This window comes from Chanos chanos, chromosome 10, assembly GCF_902362185.1.
Source record: "Chanos chanos chromosome 10, fChaCha1.1, whole genome shotgun sequence".
NCBI lineage: Eukaryota > Metazoa > Chordata > Actinopteri > Gonorynchiformes > Chanidae > Chanos > Chanos chanos.
In genome coordinates this window covers 18,366,277-18,386,322 of record NC_044504.1, presented here as the reverse complement: position 1 = coordinate 18,386,322, position 20,046 = coordinate 18,366,277, and the positions used below count along the sequence as shown (strand labels likewise).

The window sequence follows — 20,046 nt, the reverse complement described above, 5'->3', positions numbered from 1 at the left end:
TGCAACACAGCTGAACCTGATGTTTACTAATGCAGAAAGACATAGTCTGTCATAATCACAGTGTTGTTGTTGTTGTTGTTTTTTTTTTTTTACTTTTTCTTTTTTTGAGAGGCATTGTGTGAGGTGGATGTAAGACCACTGAATCAATATTGCTAGAATGGAGGGCAGAGACACTGAGTTAGTGTAGTGTTCACTCCTACAAACATCCCTTTAAGTGTCACTGAAACATCAGTGTCATTTCAAATGGAACAGTTACATATTGTAAATGTATAGTGACAATGTGAAGCACAGCCTGCTGAAGAAGGCAGAAGGTAGCTATCCACGCACCTCCTCCTCTTTAATGTTCACGTCAAACATGCAATATTTTGAGATCTATTAAACGATATTTAGAGTAAGTTGCAACAGTTTAAGCAGCAATGAGATGGACATTAATGCTTTTCCCACGTCACACATTTCTCAAAGGGATTCAATACAATGCCAGGCAATATCCAAATAACGTACAGAGCAGTTCACTGAAAACACAGCAGAAACTATAGTTTCTTGACTAAATTTTTAAAAATACATTTATTTACAATTATAAATAGTTATCAAAAGCAGTATAGAAGCACTAATTCTATTGCTGCTACCAAGTGCTGGTATATTACTTACATATTTCTGGAATGTGGAAAGTTAATTTAGTGTGTAAAATTAAAGCAGTATCACAAAAAAGGACAGGAACAAAATCAAAACACAGATCAAAAAGGGTTGCGCAATCTCTGAACAGCACACAGAGTCTGTCCAGTTCTGTTCCACATATGTAGAGATAAGAGATTGCTTAAAGTGAGACTGGCAACCACCCTGGTCTGGAATCAACCCATCCAGCCACAAATTCTAAAGTTGGCTACGAAACCAAAGAGACAAACTTCCTCTCAGAGCAAAACATCATACATGTGTGTGTGTAGTGTATAGTATATGTGTGTGTGTGTGTGTGTAGTGTGTGTTAGCTCTTCTCAACGCAGCCAGGAGGAGGGAACCCACTGAGGTTCAGTGTCCAGTTTGTTAATGAGTCGGAGCAGTTCCTGGTAGGCTTTGTCCTGGTCAGTGTTCACAATGGCAGCATCAAACAGGTGGCCAAAGTTCTGCTCCATTTCTCGAGCCTTCTCAATAATATCTCGCAACTCCTCGGGCTACAGACGAGAACAGCGCGAGATCAGCATGAGACATTTCACACAAAATTCATGAATTGCACTGGAGGCCAAAGGTATAGAGGCAGGGCACTACAGTTACCTTTGGGTTTTTGTTGTCTTTCGATAGGAGAGCCCGCAGTCTCTCCTGTGATGGAGGAGCGATGAAGATTATGTAGGGCTTCAGGTCGGAGCTACGCAAAACCTTCAGAGACTGAGAGGGGAGACACAATCACATTGGCACGGTCATTGGAGCATACTACCAACCCACGCTTACATTATGTTTGCAATCATCCTTTCTCTCTTACCTGGGTGTGCACGCAGAGGAGGCAGATCTTGCCTGTGTTGATGAGTTGCCGGACTGAATCAGTGCTTGTGCCGTACAGGTTCTTCTCAAACTCTCCAGACTCGATGAACTTCCCCGCCGCTGCGTCCATCTCAAAGGCCTGACGTGATACGAAATGGTAGTCCCGCCCATTCACCTCGCCCTCTCGCCTGTTTCGTGTAGTGTCTGCCAGAGAAGTCACAGTCTTTACACAAAACAATTTGCTGGGACTTAAACAAAAAAAGAAACTTTCCCCTCAAATTCTCAGTGATGAGCGATGAACCCCTGTGTGATTTTTAGTGTGATCATTCAAACCTCTCACAAACTCCCATAACTACACCCAAAATAAAAACCCTGTAACACCAAAGTGCAGTTCTTACGAGGAACAGCAGCACCGAATCTCTCCGGCTCACTGGACAGCAGTCTCTGTCTCAGATCATTCTGTCCACAGTTGGAAGGGCCAATCAGGGCGATTGGACGTTTGCGATTGGCTGGTTGGTGGTACAATGCCATTTCTTCATAGGTGAGAATCTCCTCGTTATCATAATCTAAGAGTCAAGGGGAAACAAAAAGGCTTTAGATACACTGAGATATAAATCTCTCAAAAGTCACAATATGACTGAAGACAAGAACAGCACTTTCTACCGGCATTAAATATCTGACACAGATTTTCCAGAAGTGCCCAGAGAAAGTCATTGTGGTGAGGGCACAGTGAGATATTCCACTTGCGTACGCATTTAAAAACCTAATCAGCACATTCCGCCCACTGGGGCATTCTCTGTGCTCAGATGTCTCAGAGCAGTAAGACCCAGAGGAGACCTGGCAATCGAGCAGGAGCCCTCACGAGAAGGGCAAAGGTATCAGTTGACTTTACCGTCATTCTTGTGGGCATTGTACAAGAGTTTCTTCCTCTTCTTCTTGTTCTTCTTTGCACACCACAATTTCCCTAGTAAATGACATTGCAAATTACAAAGACTTGCTTTACAAATGAGGCTAATAAATGTCATGCAAGTAGGCTGCCATAACATTTGGTCAGTTCATTTACTGTTGGTAGGACACAGTAAGATGTATCAGTATCTTAAGGAAAGGCTAAAAGAGATGATGAGTGTTTATGTGGGATTCACCTGATTTCTCCGGCTCTTTATCTTCCTCTATCGTCTGCTTCATGGCCTCTCTCTGCTGCTGGAAGCTCTTGCCTGATTAGAGTGAGAAGCAGAGAGAGAGAGGGAGAGAGTGGGAGAAGGAGAAGGAGAAAGAGAGAGAGACCAATTTAAACACCAAACCACAGTCACAGAAGTTTTGACATAGATGGCTCTTAGTTTAAATTACTTCAAACATTTAGAATATTTTATATATCTACAGTTTCATAAGTGTTATGAAGAAACTGTGTCTGTCATACCAGGTACCAGACCAGCAAGGGGCTGGTTGTCTTCATCCCCATCACGGTAGGCCTGCCACCAGTTGGGGTCGTCCTGACTGATGATGTGGAGGATGTCTCCTTTCTGGAAGCACAATCCAAGCTCTCGGCATGGCACATAGGGGTCATCCGAGGGGTCATAGTCAAAATGTGCCTTCACATGTACCTGGGGGGGGTAACAAATCAGAATGATACACTAGTGAACTCTTGTTTTAATAGGACTCAGAATAACTTAACCATAAAGGCAGAAATTAACATAGGAAATATAATACACTGAATTAAATTTAATGAAAATCAAATACATTTCCTCTTTGTCCATTTTGAGTGAAAAATGAGAAAACTGTTGTTCAAAACATTTGCATTCAGTTTTTTAAAAAAGCAACTTCTAAGATGCAAATCGCTTGTGCATGCACAGACACAGACACAGACATAAACATAAACATAAACACAAACACAAACAGGTGCTGGTAATCAGAGAAACTCACCACAGTCTCTTTAATGGGAGGAGGTTTGGTCTGAGGACTGGGAATCAGCACAAAGGTGAGGATGCCATGCATCTCTGCCTGCGAGACACATATTTACAAACATTTTACTTCAGTGGTGAAGCTTTTCTCTTTACTCCTTTCCCCTCACTGAGAGCAGTGTCAAATGAACTGGCCTGAAAGTTAAGGCGCCATCCATCTGAGCAGAGCTTATTTACACAGCCTATTCAACTCACCAGGATATCAAAGACTTCGTTGACATCCTTTCCACGAATCTCCACCCCATTAATCTCCAAGACCTCATCTCCTTCATGAAGCAGCCCACTACGTTCTGCTGCCCCGCCTTTCACAATGCGACTGATGATGACACTGTCCATGTCGTTCCTCACCGTTGCTCCCTGATAAACACATAAAGTCATGAATGCATGCACACAGATTCAAACACACACACACACACACACAGAGCTGTAGGTCAGGACTGGGTAATAAGCAGGCCATACATGTGTATAAGCTTGAAAGAGCAGAAAGGAGAGACTATTTTAATTTTTGGAGACATATGGGCATGGGATCTTACCAGAGGGATGTCTTTGGCTTTCTCTATGCGCACAATCTTAACTGTCTCACCGCCCCAGTGGGTAAGGGTCTCACAGGGGCCATCAGATGGGCCCAAAGGCTCCAGCTGCATCTCCTGCTCTGCCACACGGTCATGGGCCACCATCAGGGCCTGTACAGAGAGGGAGAGAGCGAGAGCGAGGGCGAGAGAGCGAGAGCGAGAGCGAGAGCGAGAGCGAGAGCGAGAGCGAGAGAGAGAGAGAGAGAGAAGGATGACGACCTTTGTCAGGATGATGTTACTACAGTAAGGCCTTTAGTAGAGCAGGCAGAGTAAGTAAACAAGGTGAAGTTTAAGTACTTTTTAAGAAGATTAGAACCTGAGCAGGACCATGACGCTCAGGAACTGACACAGCGGCAACAACATCAACACAGTGCATGGTGGTAGGTACTGATGGGCTGTGCTGATGTGATCAGGTGAGTGGAGGAGACACTGACCTGCAGGTGAGGGGATGACAGTATAGAACTCAGCTCCAGTCCCTCTTTGTGCTGGCTAGAGTGAACCACAGCCTGAACCTGCAGGGAGAGAGCACATAACAACTGACATAGGAAGCTGCTTTTCTATCTGGGAAGATCTACATGTTAATATGACATGTTAATGTCAAGTGGTTTGAAGAGTTCAAGAAAAGAGGTGTTTGAGAGCTGCATGTTGGCAGCTTTGGCATTATGTGGGGTAAATGACAGTCATAGCCAGTATGCCTATTGTCAAAAGGTTTGTAAGGTTATAAAATGGCAACTCCTACAGTGAGGTAGTGAACCGACATTTCTTTAGAAAATGACAAAAGCAACACAAATCAACTGGCCCACCTTAATACTTTAAATGTCTGGCCTATAAAAATTGTTATTTGCCAAACAGCCACAGTTTTAATGGAGTAAGGAACTTTCCATTGACTTTGGCACATAAGATAACATGTTTATTGACTTCAGCTGTCACAATGATTCCCCAGAAAACTCTCCAACATGCATTTCTTGGTAAACGGAGCACTGCAGCTCCTTCCAGAGCTTTGCCCATACCCCATGTAACCATAGGGTCAGTGTCCTGTCTACCGTGTGGATGAGGGTCAGAGAGCCAGTGAATGAGACACAAGAGAATCCAAAGACCCTGGGGTTTGGTCTCTTTTTCTCCCAGTATGCTCCCAGTTTGCTCCCAGAGGAAAGGCACAATTCAATGAGAGGTCACCGCCGCTGGGGGGAGGGTTCCTCTAAGACTAACAAGGACGAGCCCTCTGACGGAGTGCAAAGTTTATTTTTATTTTTTTATTTATTATTTTTAACACAACCCTAAAGTCATCATCTGTTGGTTTAATCCCCGAGTTGTCTGGACTGCTCTTCTTATATAATGACAGGTCATGCCAGGCTTAATCCAACCCAGTATGCTCTGATCTAAAGGCTCTTTAACTTGGTTGTAATTTTACCTCACAATGTCCTTTTGATCTGCATTGAACTGGCATTATAACATTACAGCAGCTTACTGGCAGTGGTCAGAACAAACAGAGTTCATTTAGTGGTTTTGGGAGCACAGTTAGGGACCATTTCCCTCTCATTCTTCCGTTAACAACAGCTACGAGAAGAAGTAGGATATTTCAACAACTACATTTCATGAAGCATAAGATGTGTCAATGCTGAAGACAAATAGCAGTGTTCAGACACAAACAGTACCCTGCTAACTAGAGAGAGCGCACAGTCCGGGTCAGTGGCTCGAAGCTGTAATGAAGAGCAAGCAAACAGCAGCACTGTGCTTGCCATTGTGTAGGGCAGAGTAACAGAGCACAACAACAACAACAGGGAGTTCATCTATCTCTCATTAATACTTCACACAAGAGAGACTCCAGTCAAAGAGCCTTTCTCTCAAAGACTGCTTCATTAGCACAAATAACTACCAAGACCTTCACTCAACCCAGGGAATCAATTAAAAACCTTAAATGTAAAACTGACTTCAAATCAGCTCTCTAAAAAAAAATGTTACCACCACAATGCTAAACACCCCAAACTATTTACATGTGAACCATGACATTTTTAGTAAGCCTCTGGTATTGTTCAGAGGCATATGGTGCATCCAAATATGGAAAGCGTACCACACCCTTACATGATGACATCACACATGCAGAGACGCAGCTAAAACTGTGTGTAATGAGGCAAGTGTGTGAGGTTGACGTGGGAAACTATGGTCTAAATGTAGTGAGAGATCTTTTAGGTGACAGCCGACATTCTAGCCGTATGGAGTAACGGCTCAATTTGCAGTGAACTCCTACTTATAAAAGATTTCAGTCACAAGTCTTGGTAACATATTTGTTGGGACTCTTGTTATTCATCGTCACGGTGACATTTTTGATCTTGTTTTAATTAAAGGAAGCATATCTCGCTCTTTAAATGGAATAATGATTAGAATGCCTAAGACGATGAAAGCAATTCCAGGGAGAGCGCTCTTGTTGATATAATCAGTGCCTAGTCACATATTTCCATTGTTTTAGTGCCAGGAGGACATTCTTTTTCCCCACAAGACCCCAGTGACCTCTGCATGATTCCCATACTCACTAAACTCACTCTTCCAGTCTCTGGCCAAGGCCTGATACATGCTCAAAGACAGTGGTTCCAAATGCTGCCCCTGGAAGACCCAAAGCACTACAAATTTCAGGGCTCTAACACACCTGATTCAGGTGTGGTGGAGTAAGGACAGATTTAAAAGATGCAGTTTGGGAGCCTCCAGGAGGAGAGCTGGGAGACACTGCTTTAATGCACCCAGCACATACAGCTGTTATAGCCAGCAGTACCACACAGCTTTAAGAAGTGCCCTATCATGCCCACTCTCCTCTGCCAAGCCCTCCACCTCACAGTCTCTCGGACTCCGGGTCTTAAAGCCATGCTGCTTATTGGCACAAAGTCTTTGCACCTTGTGGTCCCCTTTTTCCATTACCTGTTTACATGAATCTACATGAACATACTAAAGGTTCTGAGGAGCTTCACCACACTGTGTCACTGGAGGTTTTGACTGGATTCAATAAATAAAATACTGCAAACATAACCTCTAGTCAGCGTCAGGTTTAAGAAAATGCCATGATCTTCCCTGTTCTGTCTCCTCACCTCCTGTGTCAGACTCTGGGCTCTGTCAGTCAAGGGGAAGGGCGGGCTGGGCCGGTTCATGTGCAGGGCCACAGCGTTGTGGATGCTGAAGGCCTTCTGGAAGTCTGTCTTCTGGACCAGCTGCAGCACCAACTCTACATCCTCTTGACTCTGGGCATCACTCAGGCAGTGCTGTGCCTGCTTCAGGGACATCAGCAGGTCTTCCAGCTCTGATCACACAGTCACACACAGAGAGAAGCACAGTCCCATTAGACTCTGAGAGAGCAGTACATTCTCTTCAGTTAGGAAACAGACACAGCAATCATTATCCAAACTATTACATTACAATCAATAACAAAACTATTATGACACTGGCCTTAGTCTCCGGACAATTTCCCTCTGTAATGCAATAAATTTGATCATAAAAATAAAACACTTGATATCATTTAAAAACGGTGAAGCCTTACCTTTCGCAAAAACCCATTCAATTTGATATGTTTTATATATTCTATCTTCATCGGACCCGCTCTACCTTGATCTGACAAACTCTCCAACTCTTTCAAGTCTCTTGTGTCTTCTCCATACTGTGAAATGAGTCAGGAGTATGTAAGACTGAGGGAGGCAGACAGGGGTTGTTTGTTTGTGCGTTGTAAAATCACTGAGTGGGCGGCTGATAGCGGCATATCTTAATCCTGAAGGACTACTTGGACTTGTCTGTGTCTTTGACAAGATATCTGAGGTTTTGTGTTTATTTTAGGGAAAGTTCCCTTTTCAGGGTGAAGGACAGATTACGGAGCATTTGTGGATGAAAGATAATTAATGGAAGGAGGGAAATGAGACAGAGGGACAGAGAGGGAGAGAGAGAGGGAGAGAGAGAAAATGGAGGAACAGCCTAAACAGAGTACAAGCAATAAGGACTGAGTCAGAATGTTTCATAAGGAGCTTTTTCATTAACCTCCCCCCCCAGAGGGTCCTACTCTCCCTCCCTCAGGAATTCCACATTCACCTCTTCCCTCACTTTCATTACCAGCCTAGAGTGCCTACCTCCTTTCCTGAGTGACCGATTCACTCCTTCTCTCTCTGTCTCTTTCTCTTTCTTCTCCTTCTCTATCTTATGTGCTGGGCTTCCACTAACAGAACTCATGTAGCTATTCAAAAGCCTACTTAGAATCCACTGGAGGGGGGCTCTGCATGTGCATGTTCATGTGCATGAGTGTGTGTGTGTGTGTGTGTGTGTGTGTGTTAGTGTGTGTCTGTATGTATGTTTGTGTGCACATTGTATTAAAGGATGAAACTCTGGTAAAAGGACTCTTGCTGAGAGACCAGAGCAATGCAGAAAAAGTAAATGAATCTGAGAACAAAAGAATAGAGAGGGAGAGAGAAAAGGAACACAGATGCTTGACTGATCAGAGGAGCAGAGGACAAACACAAAACCACGGAGAAGACAAAAAAAAAGAAGAAGAGATTGAACGGAGGAACTAACAGTCATGAGGTTTCATTTTCTATCATCATATCAAAGAGAATGTGTCAAAAGGGTTTTGTTATCAACAGTTGTGTTATGAAAAGCCTACTAGGCATTCAGGTTCAATGCCATCACTCCTGATTTCACCACTCAGTGAAGTGCTCTCTGATTAGTCAGACAGACAGAATGTGCCTAACAAAACGGTTTCCCTACAATCACAATCCTGCACTGGCCCTGTTCTCCTCTGATTTCTGCATTTTAAACACTCTTACACACACTTCAGAGATCTTCTTTTTTTTCAGCAGGAACAGAAGATTCCGAATATGGATAAGACAGGAAGAGCCTGTAAGACCCTGTAAGCAGCACACTGATATTCAGCACTCACCTAACAGCGGTGGGGGGGCGGCAAGGCTCTGCAGTGGCCCCAGGGTCCCCCCTGGCCCCTCGATGGGGTCAAAGGTGGGGTTGTCGATTCCAACTTTGGGGTTCTGCGAAAGCTTCTTGAGGCGCATGGAGGAGTTGACGTCCAGCTCCTGCCGATTACGCCCCTCCTCTTCTCTCCTCCTTCGGTCCTCCTGGTGCTGGCGGATCCTCTCCAGCTGGGCGCTGCGCCTGACAGGCAACGTCCGCGCCCCCAGATCGCCGGGACAGTCCACGGCCATCTCTCTGTGCCACTGGGACGAGTCCTGAACTTCGCCTGCTCCGCTACCGCCTCCACCTCCACCACCACCACCTCCTCCTCCTCCTCCTCCTTCAGATTCGGTCACGTGACCGTTCATGTGGGACGTGGTCATCATTCCCCTTCCTCTTCCTGAGGAGTGTGTTTGAGAGGATGTGCCTGTGAGTATCGACGTGTGCGTGTGTGTCTGTGTGGAGCAGGGGTTAGGAGGGGGGGTCTCTGCATGTCCTGAGGACTGGGGTCACAGCTGCAGCCTGAGGCACTAAAACAGCCTCAAACGGGGAGACACACCTAAAACGGATCACAACAGTGCACGTCACAATAATGCTACCACAGCTGCATCATATACACATTCTACATGAAACTAAGACAGAGACACGCAAGGCCAACTGTAGACAGCTAATGTCCTGCTGTTTTGTTTTGGTATTTTACTGTCTTAATTGGATGACTATTTTTATCTGGAATGAAGCATGTTCACTTTTAAACCAAATCAGAGACAATAGCTGACAATGAAAATCAATACATCTGTCTGACTTAAGCACCCCCGATTTAAGGGCTTTGAAAAATGAGCCTTTACTAATGCTCAAAGATGAGTCTATTCAACGTCAGATGTTATCAGCACTCTGGACTAGCTCTGAACTGTGTAAACAAATAGAAACTTCCCAGGCACTACATCCCAGTATTCCTGAACATGACCATAAAAAGCATGAGTCATAAATGAATAGATTGTGAGATAACCACTTCACATTGCTGACATGACTGCAGAGCTAAAATCCAACCACTCCACATACAGGGGAGTGTCTTCAATAAAACCCCAGTATCAGCCAGCACAGCTACTGGAAAAATTTCTTCATAGTCACTAGATACTTTTTTACTGGTACAGAGAACCACACAAACAAACAACAGCTGCAGACAAAACAAGACCACACACACACAGACACAGACACACACACACACACACTCACACAGTTTTCTCTGTCTAAGGAACTCTCTCTTTTGTTGCACTGTTGACACACTCCGTGACGTCCTTGGATTCACAGGCTGTTATCAGCTGGGTGAGAAAGACCAGAACTAGTTTTATCTGCTTTTTTATCATGGCTATGACATTTTTAAACCAAGAATCAACCCCCATGAGTAAACCTCACTGACAGGGTGACAGTCTGCTCTTCTAACCTGACCTCTGAGATCTTGTCCATCCTCTCAGGCAAAGATCCCAAACAACAAAGTCAAAATCTCATCACAGTCCAGCCTTAATAAATCTGATCACAGTCCAGCCTTAATAAATCTGATCACAGTCCAGCCTTAATAAATCTGTTCACAGTCCAGTATTAATAAATCTGATCACAGTCCAGCCTTAATAAATCTGATCACAGTCCAGTGTTAATAAGTCTCATCACAGTCCAGTGTTAATAAATCTCATCACAGTCCAGTGTTAATAAATCTCATCACAGTCCAGTGTTAATAAATCTCATCACAGTCCAGTGTTAATAAATCTCATCACAGTCCAGTATTACTGAAGACAAATGTCCTGAGGCAGGTCTGCAGTAGTTTCACACTATGCTATAGACAAGTCACAAAAATTTCAGACTGAGCTACACGGTCTAGTTACCTTGTGTCATGTGCCTAGTATAACATAAAAACACACAGAGTGACAAAAACACTCTCCAGTTGAAACTGGCACCTCCCTCAAGGGGAATCTGTCACACAGGATGGGAGTTGATCACGTGCTCCTACGGTTAGGATAATGGATAACCTTTGTCCCTTCATCCACCCCTCCTCCATAAAGACTTTCACATTCCTCTTTTCAGCCACTTCAAATGGGAACACAAACACATGCTCACTCACACACGGACACTCTCTATCACAGACAGTCACACGCACAGACACACACAGAGACACACCTCAACCGGGCAGAAGTACATTTATGGATGGCACAATCTTAAAAGGTTTTAAACCATGGCTGACTGGTTTGTGTGTGCACTTTGTAGCTCTGCCTTCTCAACAAGTACCCAAAGCACTCAGACAGTCATGTGTACTGTTTGGTTTGTCCCATCACTCTCCAAAATATCTTCCTGACCTTAAAAGAGCTCTTAGTTCAGATATCAGATACTCAAACAGATCCACCCACCCTTCCTTATCTCTCACCACATCCCTCATTTACTCTTTTTGTTCTCCGTAATGTACTGCTCTCCTCCTCTTTCCCCTCCTCCCTCTTCCTCTCTCTCCCTCCCTCTCTGCTGCTCAGAGATTACTGTGGTGTGACTGCCCAATGCGTTGCCATGACAACAGCTTTGTCAGCGGGCAGGAGGTCCTGAGGCCTGAGAACTAAAGGAGGGAAAACACAAAGACACACACACACACACACAGACAGACACAGACACACACACACAGACAGGGAGGGGCAAAGCTTACTAGGACTCTTCACTCATGTATGTGTGCGTCTCAGTGCAGGGTACACAGTGCGGGTTCTGACGGGGTCTGACCCTGGGTATTCTCTCTCTGCACTGAAATCTGGCCTCTCAGTTCCCCTTTCAGGCTCCCCTCAGTGCTCTAACCTCTGCTCTCACCAAACGCTCCTGAAACCAACAAGGAGAATCAGTCATCATAGCCCAGCCCACAGAGAGACAGAGAGAGAGAGAGAGAGAGAGAAGAATCCCACTGCAGTTCATTCTCTGTGTGTATTGAGATGTGGCTGCCCCAAGCTTTGTTTATGCATGCATGAGTGTGTCTGTGCAAAAGTGAGCGATTTAACACGGACAAGCAGAAATCAAGAGCTTGGCTTAATGAGCCTGGAGGCCCTCAGCATCACTTAGCTGTTCATACATTCACACCACAGTCTCCTTCTGGTTAGACACCACCATTCAACTCCATTTACAAATCTACACCAGTGAAGCAGTGATCAAACATCAGCTTAGCATGTTCACCCCAAGTGTATCTGTGAAACAACTCAGCATACTTAGATATGCTGACAATTAAATAGATTGTTCTACTCAAAGGTCAATGGACACATGTTTAAAAAGGTATACACAAAAATTCACACACATTAGTACAGCTTTGCTTGTAGTTTCACTCAACTTCACTGTTGAGGTCAGAGTGGTGCAGTGACAGTGTAAAAATCCCATGATGCAAATGTCAGGAATGCAAAACAGCCTGGGAACTGCATTCCTCAGCAGACCAGACCAGCATAAGGGAACTATTGTGACTGCAAATGAGTGAAAATGAATGAGACTGCATATCTGTGTGCATGCTTAGGGTACACACACACACACACACACACTCAGGAAAAGTCAATCATATCAGAAACCAAGGCTACAGCACTGCAGTAAGAAAGACTGATAGCGTGGTAGAAAGAAAAGAAGAAAAGTGGAAGGTTGGGAAATGAAAGACTATGAGAACTGACAGCCATAGAGCACTACTATCACTAAGCTCCCTGAGCCTGTGTTGTTTCTACAGATGCAGCGGTGCCGTTACTAACAGCTGAATCCAATTAATCTCTCCTATAATAAGTAATAGGATTACAACTCTTACACCTATGCCAAGATAAAAACTCCACCCCACATGTGACCACAGCTGCCTCTCCTGTATTATCCTCCACCTATGAGATCATCATTACGATGAGGCAGTATTGCTTATGGTATGCTTAAAGAAAGAGCCACGCCAAGGTCAGAGAGAACATCACCCCTCTACACATACATAAACACAGCTCTGGCCTTGAAGACCACAGACAAAGCCAATCGCCAGCGTGCATTCTCACTCTCACTCTCACTCTCTCAGTCTCTTCCACCCTTTATAAACAAAGTCCTTGAGACTTTATTGAACTATCTGAGGTTTTCAAATATGATGTCTTGTGAAAGAGGAACAGGCATGAAGAATGGAAGAAATTTCAGTTATTTTGTTCGCTCTCTACCTTGGCGAGGGAAGTTAGCAGAGGATAAGGATGGGCGTGTGCACAAAAACACACACACACACACACAACCTATGGATGGACAGTTAATTATGCCAGACTAATTATGCCCTTCTACCCCACCTCCCAGGTCTTTCTGGAGTGCTGGCAGAAGAGCCTGGAGACTGACAAACACACAAATAAGACTCCTGGCCATCTGCTGCTCAAGAGCTTAAGAAGCCTACTCCAGACCTCTTGCTCCATTCCGCCCCTGACTGGCTAAACTTCAGCTCCACACAGCCCAATCTCCCTCTGCTACTGGGCTACAGCAATCTGGGGTATTTACCACAGCATGGTCACAGGGATTTATACTGGGATGAATCTAAGTGCAGGTGGAACAGGTTCACTGATCGGAGCAGGTGTTTTTTGTGGAAAAGCAGGTGCAGCTGCACCAGCCTCAGGCTGTGGGCGGGATCTTGCCACAGCAGTCAATGGAATGGCAAGTATAAATCAGTTCTCAGTCAACAACATGTTTTTTTTTTCCCAATCTGACTGGAAGGTCTTCATTACACAGGATATTGCTCAATATTTTTTCTGTTGTATTATCTCCTACCTTCTGCAGGCTGATTTACTGAATGGAAAAATCTTTTGTTAAAGTCCAAAAGTCTTGTTTGTTATGTAGGCTAATCAGTTCTAAGGGTGAATTCTGGGCATTGAGACCTCTCATCCTCTTTAGATGTCAAAAGCGCTGCTTAGACAGGCCTAAATCGCTGTCACTTTTCATCTGACAGGACCCATTCAGGAGTCATGACCCTTCTGCTTCACACTACGTTAGCTCCAGCTCTGTGTCTTCCTGCAAACAACCAGAAACATATAGGGCGGGCAGGTTTGGATGCAGACTAACTCTCACTGTTAAAAGGAATTTTGTACTGAAGATCTTTTTACTCCTGGAATTGGATTTATTTGTGACAGCAAAAGCGGTCCTGCTCCTAATTTCTCATCCCAAAAATCAAACCAACACCCAAAACTACACCCTAACCAGAAAACAGGACTGAACTGATCTGTGAAAGAACCAAAGGCAGCTGGGTTTTCACAGGACAGACCAGTTACAGAACAGACATGAAGTATCTTGTCCTTAGGAGTGGCCTAGAGGGAACCTGGGAACTAAGTAGTGCAATAACAGGTGTAATTCTCCTCTATGCCGCTACAGCTCTCTTGGCCAAGAGCTGATCCATTCAACAAAGGAGGCATGATCACAATGTGAGAGCACTTTGAGTACACTGAATTGGTGCAACCACCAATGAGCAGAGGCCTGAATTCTGATCAATACCAGCAAAAAACACAACTTCACTGAGGCTTCCATAGAGATGGGTATCGAGAACCGTAAATAAATTGGTACCGGTTCTGGACTGGTCAGTACCAAAATATTGATAAGCTCCTGGACAAACGGTGCTGCTATTGGCATTTATGAAACGTTAATTCATTCTAACATAGCTTGCATTTTCAAATGGTTGGTGCTAGACTGGATCAGCAGGAGGGACGCTCTGCTCTGTGAGACGAAAGCATCTGCATGCCTCTGATTGGCTAACCCTAACCCCGACCTTAATCATTTTGAATGTTGAGCGTCATTTTGTGCTCTCCAGTCGTGGCTGACAGGGCAAAACGTTCAAAAGTGTGGGCTCACTTTACTAAATTTAATGAAAATGCAGCTAAATGCAATTTATGTAAAAAGGTGGTTGTGTGTAAAGGGGGTAATACCAGCAACCTCATGAAACACTTACAACATACTATAAATCTGAAGCAGTGCAGTGTGTTTGACGTGCAGCCACCCAGCTGCGATGCTGGTGGGATTTGCCAAACTAAAAATGCGACTGTCTTGACCTCGTCAAGTCAGGGTAACACTCATTATCGTTATAAAAATAAGCCTTTAGTTACTAACTCAGGCCAAATAATACAGGAGAGATGCCAGAATTCTCCTCTAAATCAGTGATTCTCAATTCCAGTCCTGGGGGCCCACTGTCCCGCACGTCTTTGTTTTAGCTCAGGACTGACACACCTGATTCCACTGATCAATTATTCATCAAGCCCTTGATTATCTCCATTAACTGTGATAATGAAGAGTTACAACAAAGACGTGCAGGACAGTGTTCCCCCAGGACTGGAGCTGAGAATCACTGTTCTAAATTGTTATGTTTACATATCTTTACTCTTTATAAACATTGTTTTTAAGTTATTTTCTTAGAAATAGATAACAATTAGCTTCTGAGAAGCTGAAGGACTAAAGTTCTTTGGTAATTTGTAGTATTGTTTAAGTTTAGCTTTTGGTAGTGAAGCAGCATTAAGGCACATCACCACCAGACATTTGTAGCAACTGCTCCCCCCCTCATTATACATACATACTAGCTATTTCTGCAAAGAAGTAATAATAAAATAAATGTTGAATCTTTTCACATCTCTTCATCTCATGTCTTTATTTTTTGCACTGAATTACGGAGAGTAGTATCAATAAGAGCATCGATAAGCAGTATCAGTATCGATATCAGAATCAATAAAATTCTAATGATACCCATCCCTAACTTTGCATCTCCAGAACATTTCTCATGACATGTCTCACAACAACACCAATAAAGATCAAGTCAAACCAAGAGACAAGCAGGCCTAACAAACATTGTTCTGACCTATGAATGGATTCTATAGGGAAAAAAAGTCAAAAAGCCCCTCTTGGTCAGTTCTTGTTCTGGTGAAGGCTTGTGTTCTGTCACTTTAGAGAAGAAACAGAGTAGGATCGTTATCTTCTCCAAAGCTCCAGCTCCACATTCCAACTCTCTGCGCGTACATACCCAAAATTCCAGATTCCAAGCCCTTCAACATCAGCACGTACCACTGAGTACCAGGAAGGAGGGAGGGAAGGACGGAGGGAGGGGAAGGAGGAGGGGGAGGGAGAGGGAGAGGGAGCGAGAGAGAGAGAGAGAGAGAGAGAGAGAGACGGTGCAGAGAGAAAGTCTACAGCATGTTACAAATTCAGAATTAAACCAATCTTAATGTCAAACATATCTGCCTTTAAAAAGCAATCCAGATTTCTCTTGGCTACATTATCATCCGTCTTACTCTTAAGGAGGAGGAAAACACAAAACAAAGTAACTAATAATGATATCTTGCTGTTTTGTATTTGACTGAAACTAAAACAACATCATAATCTTCCACTTCCAGTGAAATAAACATGGTAGCAAAACAACCCAGTTAATAGGTAAACCTTCAGTCAACCTCACACAGAATAGCTGACGAACACTTGGATAGTGTGTGCGTGTGAATGTGGCTGAGGGAGAGAGAAAGAGAGTATGTGTGTACTCCAATGAATAATTCAAAAGACCAATAGGTGAGAAACCTATCCTCCTTAGCTCCTCCTCTGTCCAGAATATATCAATATTCAAAGATTCCCTGCAAAGTCCAGCCTAAACCATTCCTCTCTGTGCAGTGGTTTCCTAAGTCTGTTTGTGTAAAGATTCTTTGGAAAATGCTCCATCAAAATCAGCCAAACCCTAAACCAAAAATCAACTCATTCCCTTTACAAAAAGGAGCAAATGACTTGGACGGCAGCTAACTCTGAGGGGTTTCATTCATCTCCAGTTCCAATAGAAACCAGTTGGAATGCTGTAAGGGCATCTCTCTCTGTCTCTCTCTGCCAGTCCACGATGATTAAAAGTTTTGATGACTCCCTCATAAAATCAAAAGAAGTATTTGGGCCTGCTCACAGTCATCACCAGAGTGTGGAGTGAATTCGCCTATAAGCAGTCACAATGAGTCTTAAGACTTCAGCTAAGTGCAGTCAACAAAGGGGTCAAGAGCCAGAGCAGTGTTCCCACTACACAAAACTGGAGAGGGCAGCTAAGGTCTGAGAAAAGTCTAGATGTCAAGTATCACGCAGTACTCCAAACAAAGTAACTCAAGGACAAACCCTCTGTTTATGTCCCTCACAGGGACCCTATAAAAAATTAAATAAATAAATAAATAAAATAATAATGAAATCCAAGTCTAGACAGTCCAGCATGCCCTAGGCATTACAGTCCATGTAGGGGGCTGAAGTAGAACACAGGCCTGTTAATGTGTCTGTGGTGGTCCATTGGGGCAGCAGATCCAGGACAGACGGAGCATTCCTAAAGGGACACAGATGGGTCAGAGAGAACAGAGAAGGCACTGCGTGTTCCTGGCCCCAGTCCCAGCCTCTGGCCTGCATCACGGCACTGTTAAGTAGTCCTGTCTTCACCTCCTTCTCTTGTGTGTGTGTGTGTGTATGTACCTGTATATATACGAGAATGACTCTGGCGTACTTGTGGGTATCACTAATAAGCATCAAGAAATGGGGTGCTACTATGTGTCACATTGATAAAATACTTCCAAAGGACAAAAATAAAAAACTTTACATTAAATATTATTTGACAAGACTGAGTTACAAGGTTCATGCTATGATGAAAGTCACTGCCACCTGAATAGATGCGGCACCAGACCACTGTTATCATCCCAGCAGACTGCAGTGCCTTCAGGAAAGTCCCCAAGATCATCCCTGAGGTAACATGAGTCTAGACTGAGATGGAATTAGCACTTTAATTTTTCCCTCTCTATGCCACTGAAAACAGACACCGAGTCTTAGAGAGACCCGATCGGATAAATCAGCCACTGGTGTAGAGCAGGCCAAGCATTCACAGAACTCTATAACAACCACAATGCCTCCTGCTACACAGTATTATTATGGACCAAGCTTTCCTCCACATTTCAAACTTCAATTACTTCCTCTGTCAAGAAACATCTTGATGATACCTGCTATGAAATATATGAAACATCCATTCAAAGACAGATTCTAAGCAAGCAGAGTAGAATGATCATCCTGAGTAAAAAAAAAAAAAAAAACCTCTTAAAGTGAGCTCTTTAGCTAAAATATTTGAGTTTGCACAGTTCCTCACAGTCTTAGTTTCTCTATGTGTAATTCAGTTAACTTGCAGATGCAGTTTCCTCGGGAGTAGTTTTGTTTCCAAAATACTCCTGGACACCCATGATATCAAAGATAAGCAAGGTGGAGTCCATTCTCACTGCTTTCTCTTAAGTTAAAATGAAACTCCCATGGAGTGAGGGGGGACGCCTTATCTTTAAAAACATAGTTCAATCACCTGACAGTCACTATGTGATTGGAGGAAATGATAAGGCTGAGAATGTTGGTCCAAATGCAGGGATGAGGATATCAATTCTAATCAGATTGTGCCAGCATTAGGCAACATACAGTTCCATAATTACATTACCAAAAAGAGCTTATTTCCTCATATATTTTGTATCCTTAAAGGCTACTTGAAATGAGACATTTGTATCAGTAGTGTTAAAGTTTTTATTGTTGCGGAAGCTTCCCTGTTCGAAGGCACAATCTACACGGTTGGATAGCCTACATACCCTGCAAAGAGGAAACAACGTCTCATCCACTTCAGTTGCACACTGAGTGGTCAGAGTTGCCATCAAAAGTTGTTCCATAGACACTGCAAACAAAATTAAGTCAAAAGCTTGTACACAACCAAAACAAGTACTTGGAGAGACAGGATATAACATACTAAGTGGCAATTTGGCAACGTCAGACAGACCCATAATTCATAAAGTTCAAATATGAACTTCATCCGCGTGCGCAGATACTTGACAGCACTCATCGCTGCCTTTCAAAACAACCTTGGCATCCCGACGACAACTTTTTATACTAAATGTCCTTTGTCCACCTACAAAGTCGCTGCAAATAACAGATACATATGAGCAGGTTATACCTGTCACTGTGTTGGTCATGAAATGTTATGAAATTGTGGCGAGCTAAACCAAGCAAGGTGTCCAGATATAAATTTATCTAAGGTTGTAAATTATTATGAAACTTCAAGTACCAGCCTGGTTTGCGCTGTGGTAAGAACGACTCGAACTCTACTTCGGAAACTCAAATCTTACTTATTTGCTTGTTGCAGCTTCATCGTAAGGACAGCTGGTTCAACTAGTTTTCTTACAAACAGTGTTGATATGGACCGTATTGCTGGTGGAAGTGTTGGAGGGAGGAGAAAATAACTCTAGCAAACTTTTGTGGTACGTAAGCGATATTACTTTAGAAAGGCATCCTGGAAAGCTGCCGCTAAGTTATCTGTAAAGAAACGTTTCCAATAAATGAAAAAGACTTGCACGTTCTGTGTCTCACGCAACAGGTTCCGCTTACTTGCTAAGTAGCTAGCTACTACAGCTAAACTGATAAAGCGACACTCGTTTGCCATTTCAGTCCTTTTGCTAAGCTAGCTACACGGAGCGACATTTTCCACAACGGGTGGAAAAGTGCTTTATTTACGAAGAAAAGATTAATTAATTGGCTAACTGATTGCCCACGACATAAAGGCACTAAAACTGCCACGACTCTTGTTGAAAAACGTTCACGAGCACACAAGTTTATGAGACCAATATGCCTTTATGTGGCTATTTGCATAGCTAGGATAGCCACTTCCCAAAGTACAGCCGTCTTTCCTGGCAACCTGTTGCAAACAGAACGTGTCGGACACAACATTAAGAGTCTGACATTGACATACATGAGACATAGTTCGTACTCACCTTAACAAGAGATGTCCTTGCCTTCTAATGTTCAAATTTTTCTACTCCTCGATCAGAAGTGTTAGTTATCACTGTTAGCTGCTCTCCTGTCTAGAATTCCCCCTGCTCTCATCCCGCGGCATTGTAATCACTGGTGTCAATGTGTGGAGAGGCTCGTTCCTCCTGAAAACAACTCCATAGCGCCTCTGCCGACTTCTAAAATGTTGACTATGATCGGGCACTTTCTTCCACCAGAGGGCTTGTAAAGAAATAAGTCCTCTGAAGTGCTCTGTTACGACGTCTTTACTTAACCCACGGTCTAACTTCTCGGGATATTGGTAAATGCAAACTGTTTTAACTGCCAATGAGGAGGAAAAT

The 20,046-nt window shown here is 43.6% G+C and overlaps 1 protein-coding gene across 1 annotated transcript; it reads right to left on the bottom strand.

Annotated features, from left to right (window-relative positions):
* Nucleotides 1-519: 519 nt before the first annotated feature.
* Nucleotides 520-19,782, bottom strand: pals1a (protein associated with LIN7 1, MAGUK p55 family member a). Its single transcript, XM_030786036.1, has 14 exons — nt 19,690-19,782; nt 8,904-9,488; nt 7,078-7,286; nt 4,435-4,512; nt 3,962-4,111; nt 3,624-3,785; nt 3,391-3,468; nt 2,888-3,071; nt 2,613-2,684; nt 2,363-2,434; nt 1,869-2,036; nt 1,472-1,674; nt 1,267-1,377; nt 520-1,166 (listed from the first exon to the last, which is right to left on the bottom strand). The coding sequence occupies exons 2-14, from the start codon at nt 9,313-9,315 to the stop codon at nt 990-992; spliced, it is 2,076 nt and encodes a 691-aa protein (XP_030641896.1). The 5' UTR covers nt 9,316-9,488; nt 19,690-19,782; the 3' UTR covers nt 520-989.
* Nucleotides 19,783-20,046: the final 264 nt, after the last annotated feature.